General features: G+C 37.5%; 1 protein-coding gene across 1 annotated transcript; it reads left to right on the plus strand.

The window, feature by feature from the left end:
- The first annotated feature begins 1,499 nt into the window (after positions 1-1,499).
- On the plus strand, positions 1,500-3,627 carry LOC104167780 (RCC1 and BTB domain-containing protein 1-like). The gene is made up of 3 exons (XM_009708135.1): positions 1,500-1,637; positions 2,492-2,642; positions 3,299-3,627. The coding sequence occupies exons 1-3, from the start codon at positions 1,512-1,514 to the stop codon at positions 3,472-3,474; spliced, it is 453 nt and encodes a 150-aa protein (XP_009706437.1). The 5' UTR covers positions 1,500-1,511; the 3' UTR covers positions 3,475-3,627.
- Positions 3,628-5,448: the final 1,821 nt, after the last annotated feature.

The raw sequence follows: 5,448 nt of genomic DNA on the forward strand, positions 1-5,448 counted from the left end.
GTGAAATAGAGTGAAGTCAGGCTCTTAATGAGAGTGGTGCTTGCAGATCAGAGCTGGATTTGTTGGAACAAGGTTATGAAATTTCGATAAGGAGACAAGTCTGGGTTTTCTTTGCGTTGGGTTTTTTTTGTACGCATACTTCTACTGTGACCTCAGTGTTTCTCAAACTTTTTAAATCCTTCCAAAAAACATCTGCACTGAAAAACTTGTATTTTAGGATTGATTGCTGGTCTTGAATAGTTTTCTGAAGCCATGACTCGGTTGTCAGCACAGTTTTGAGAACCAAGCATTGGAAGCAAAGGAAAAAGGCGCTGTCGTGTTCTCACTGTTGTCTGTATCTGATACCCAGGCATCATCAAGAAGCAGCCTGACTTGAAAGCAACAGAGCAAAGAATAGGGGATGGGACAGGACTGGGGCAAACAAATGAAAAGGAAAGAACTAAATGTTGATGAGAGGATGGCACCTGGATGGAAACTGCATTTCTTACCTGTTGAATGATTCGTTAACCTTCTTTCTTTCTTTTTTTTTTTTGAGTGATTGATTGTCATTTGTATCATGTCACTGACACTCTGTGGAATTCTCCACCTAATGCTTTTCAGATTTCACAAAACTTGCTGATACCCCTGAGCAAGGATCATAGATTGTCAGTGGCAGAATCCCTTCAGGGTATGAATGATGTTACAATTTTCATGTGCAGGATTGAAGGCCTAGATAAGCTCTGTATGTTTGTCTTGACTGTCAGCTTTGTTTCTGAGCTGGTGCAATTGTCCTGAGGGAACTGGGAAGGAGGAGCATTGTGGAAGGATGGATCATATACATCTGTGTTCATTGACAGATGATGTCTATAACCAGTCATGTTTCCAGCTTTTATTGTGGTCCAGCTTGTTGCTAAGTAACAGATTATGACAATTTTAATTAATCTCTTTTCTCTGATGTGTTTCACTGCTTAATTGTATAAACTCATGAGTTTCTCATGCTTTTGTGCTCTCACAAATAGTTTTTTGACCATAATAACAGCTTTTGATGATGCAAGAGATGGCAGATTTGGGTCACGTGCTCAACAGCCCTGGCTTTATTTTTATTTGCACATTGTCACATGTACATCAACAGCTTGCTTACATGGCATATATAAGTTGTAAGACTACAAAAAAAGTCACGAATGATAATTTTATAAATGGGAATTCCAACTGAAATTCCCTCTGAAAATTCCCTGAGAAATCCACTGAATACAGTTTCCTTAAATATCCTGTTAAGAAAAGATCTGTTCTTCCAATATCCTACCAGTGACTTGCTATTTGTTTGCCTTAATACATGGAAATATAATTACATATTGCATATAGAATAGAATGTTATACTTTTGGAGCAACAACACATGTCTTTTCTCTCATTTAAAGGAAATTATTTTATTGCCTGTTGATGCAAGTGTAAAATAAACTTTATTAAAAAGCTTTTGTTTTTATTACAGCAATGTCACCTTACTTGTAGAAGCGTCATGACGCACAGCAGCATCATGGTGGATGTAGGCAAGTGGCCAATATTTACCTTGCTGTCACCTCAAGAAATAGCATCTATTCGGAAAGCATGTGTATTTGGCACATCAGCCAATGAAGCTATATACATAACGCATAATGATGAGGTAAGGCTGTAATAAAGTGGAACATACACTCCACAAGTAATTGTTTTTTGAGTCCACTGAATACTTGTAAATTAATAGCTTCTAAAAAGCGTTGTGTGAAATTTGTATATTTCAAAGCATGTTGGATGTAACTTGTAATTTTTTTTTTTAATCTTGTGTGGGGACAATATAGATGGACTATTTAGAAAATTTGCAAATAGCAAAGGCCAGGAAAGATTACGTGCACTTTTGAAGACAGTCAGAATTCAGATGATGTTGTGGTAGCTTAAAATTAAGTGCAAGCACTCCAGGTATGAAGATATAAAATGAAGTTATGACTTGCTAAGTAACAATACAGTGAAAGATTATCTGTGGACTTACAGGACTCAGAAACTCAATGGAAGTTAGTGTTGTGCTGCTGAAAGAAAGCAAGCCTGATGTTCTGGGAGGTATTAATGGGAGGGTTTCTTGTAAGACTAGGTAGAGCAGGATTTTTTTTGTTTTCCTTAAGTCCTATCAAAGCTGCCTGTAGGATAAGCCTCCCACAGTACTGCTGTGGCTGCTCTTTACAAACTGCTTTTCAAAGAAGGTGGTGTCTTCCACTTTCACAGTTTAGTACTTTTTACAGTACAGTTCCTGCAAACGAGAAGCCTAGCTTCCAGGCCTGCACAGACCTAAAGAATTCAGACTCATCAGTTAACTTCCAAAGCGTCCCCGTGCTGACTCTTGAGCTTGTTAACTTCCCTGAGGCAAGTCTCCAGCCCTTGAGAGTCTGTGGCAAAACTCTGTCCTGGCTTTATGAAGACCTGGATATTACCACATCTATGCATACCTGAGTATAAATCACTTGAAATGAGTATTCCTCTGTTTTTCAGGTATTTGTTTTTGGACTGAATTGCAGTAATTGTCTGGGAACTGGAGATAATCAGAGCACAATAGTACCAAAGAAATTAGAAGCCTTATGTGGAAAGAAGATTTCCAGTCTCAGTTATGGAAGTGGACCCCATGTCGTACTTTGCACTGAAGGTAGAGAATTAACATTTAATGTAGAATCATAAGTTACAGATTTTAAGTTCCACTTACACTTAACAAGAATGGATTAAGGTGTAGTTGTATTACCTTGTTAATTGGGTAATGTACACTAAGGGGTTTTCATTGGTCTTGAGTGGAACTAAATATATTCTGTAATAGGTAAAGTAAGTTTCCGTTTCCATTATGTTACAACTGTAGCTTTTTACTCTATCATTTATGACATACATGCTCATTCTTACCTGTGTACTTACATGTATTTCCAGAATAAATCTAGAGGGTATACTGTGATACGTGTACATAAAATAGTCATATACAAAGTATATAATTTTTTAGTATACTGATGATTCTTGTAATAGTTTCACTATTTGTTAATGTCCTTTCACTTTCCTGTTGGCATTTGCCAGTTTCTTAGAATTCTGTCTATCTTAACTTCCTTGGAATTTTCGGTGTTTTTTATCACAAACTTAAATATTTTAAAGTATATGTATACTGATGTATATATGTATACTGATGATTCTTGTAATAGTTTCACTATTTGTTAATGTCCTTTCACTTTCCTGTTGGCATTTGCCAGTTTCTTAGAATTCTCTCTATCTTAACTTCCTTGGAATTTTCGGTGTTTTTTATCACAAACTTAAATATTTTTGCAGATGGCGAAGTGTACGCTTGGGGACATAATGGTTACAGCCAACTTGGGAATGGCACAACAAATCAGGGCATTACTCCTGTTCAAGTTTGCACAAATCTGTTAATAAAGAAAGTGGTGGAAGTAGCTTGTGGCTCTCATCATTCCATGGCGCTGTCATTTGATGGAGATGTAAGTTGAAACCTGTTCAAATGTCTTCGTCTCCTTGAAGTGAATGGTGCAGGTGACCTTGCAGTCTGAAGTTCTCCCTTTCTCTACAGTGTAGTTAGAACATAACCTTTTCTCCTGTTGCCCCAAACTAGGGTGTCCTTTTCTTCAGAGCAGACTTGAAAACAACTCAAAAAAACCCCAGACCCCACCCACAAACCCGAACAAAAAACCTCCAGCCTAGCCACAAAAACAAGGGAATAAAAGCTTAGTAAAATTCTGCATCTTTCACTTGTTGCATGTTTCAGAGATGAGACTAGCAAGCTGTGCCACTTACAGGTGAAATAGTGGTTTGTAAGGTGCAAAATGTAACATGTTTATTTGCTTGCAATTCTGTTATTTAAGGGGTATATTGGGTTGTTTGTATTTGCTAGTTAGCATTTAGTCTGTTTCTTGTAGTCTTCATGATTTCCACACTGGTACTATGAAAAAATGTTGCTCTGCACACCTCTGAATACCTTCGTGTGTAGGTAATGAAGGAGCACTTGGTTTACATCCAAGTCTGCTTTATGCTATTTGTTTACATGGCTTAAGGCTATGTGTCATGAGAAACACATACAATTAGTTTCCAGTTAGTCAGATTTGACCAATGTGTCTGTATCTGATTTGAGTTGCATGTTACTGAGTGGAGGAAAGCCTCATTTCAGCTCTACTTTAACAAAAGAAGAGTTCTAATGTTAAAACTTTCCTAACAGTGAAAATGGAAACTGCAGTTCTTTTTATCCTGGTAATCTGGGCATGTCTGTGTTGTGGTTCAGTATGGAGTCCTAGTGCCACAGTAGTAGAAAGTAACAAATCAGTATTTTGAGGGTAGGAAAGAGACATTGGGTTAACTTAAGTGGTCTGTGTTGTATCTGAAAGGAGAGCCTACATGTAGGAAAGATTTTGTGCTGTCACATTTCTTGTGGTTAAACTATAATATTTAGTGTGCATATGGGAAGGAGAGGGGGTTCATGTATTAAACTAGTGGTGCCAGCTGCTGTGTGGTAGCTGCCTGTGATAGCCATGCTGTCTCTTGTAATAAATGTAACACGCTTGAAATCTCAATGGAAGCGGGGAAGTTTCTTTGTATTTACGATGGAGTTTATATTTGCAGCTTGCTCGCTATTGTCACTAGTTAATGTACTATAAATCCATCCCTAGCATACCGTGCAGTAGCTTAGTCTATTTGTGCTGTGAGGTTTTATCTGCCAGAATTGGTTATACCAAAAGCAACAAAATGTGTTAAGTAGAGTTTTGTTTACCAGAAAGATTTGGCTGCAAAAACCATGACTTAATGACTCATGACTTAATATATCTGGAGTTTCAGAGAGGCATTGAAGTTGGAAGTATTTGTGGAAATACTTGGCATAATTGATATGTACAGCTGGTGCAGTGCAAATTAAAAAAAGAAGTATCTTCAAGGACTGCAGACATCTGTGCTTCTGTGAGAAAGGAAACTGATTAGCTCTTTGGCATTTTGATCTACCTTTTGAAATTCTCTACCTCAATGTTTTTCTGTGCTATTGAAATTAAGGTATCTTATAGAGTAACTTCAAACATTCAGTAGGACTCAAAGATTGAGCAAATACAAGTAACAAAGCAAAGGACTAATGCTTTCTTTTGTTCATATTAGACATGGTAAATAAGTTATGTTAGTGGGAGTTTTTTTGTTCTTGTCTTTGGGGGGGGTGTTTGTTTTTTCTTTTTTCGGTGGCAGAGGAGGTGTTTGTTTCTAATGACTGACTTTTGGTTTGGTGTTGCAATAAACAGGCAGCTTCTGGCACCAAAGGACATGCACACTTCGCTTTAGGATATCTGTCTGTTTTCTTTTACTGGCTAGCATGTCTGAGGCTGGGTGTTTCCAAAAGGACAAATTTTTAACCAGATGAAGCACCAGAGAATGAACTATCAGAAACAGTTTTGTGCCAAGCTATGGATGTGTATCATAGAATCATAGAATGGTTT

The sequence above is a fragment of the Cariama cristata genome, unplaced genomic scaffold (assembly GCF_000690535.1).
Source record: "Cariama cristata isolate BGI_N322 unplaced genomic scaffold, ASM69053v1 scaffold39209, whole genome shotgun sequence".
Taxonomy (NCBI): domain Eukaryota; kingdom Metazoa; phylum Chordata; class Aves; order Cariamiformes; family Cariamidae; genus Cariama; species Cariama cristata.

Bases quoted from the DNA above. Each gene is read 5' to 3' on its own strand.
- LOC104167780 (XM_009708135.1), top strand. From the start codon at position 1,512: ATGGTGGATGTAGGCAAGTGGCCAATATTTACCTTGCTGTCACCTCAA. The intron at 1,638-2,491 runs GTAAGGCTGTAA...TCTGTTTTTCAG, and splicing joins ACATAACGCATAATGATGAG to GTATTTGTTTTTGGACTGAA. The intron at 2,643-3,298 runs GTAGAGAATTAA...ATATTTTTGCAG, and splicing joins TGTCGTACTTTGCACTGAAG to ATGGCGAAGTGTACGCTTGG.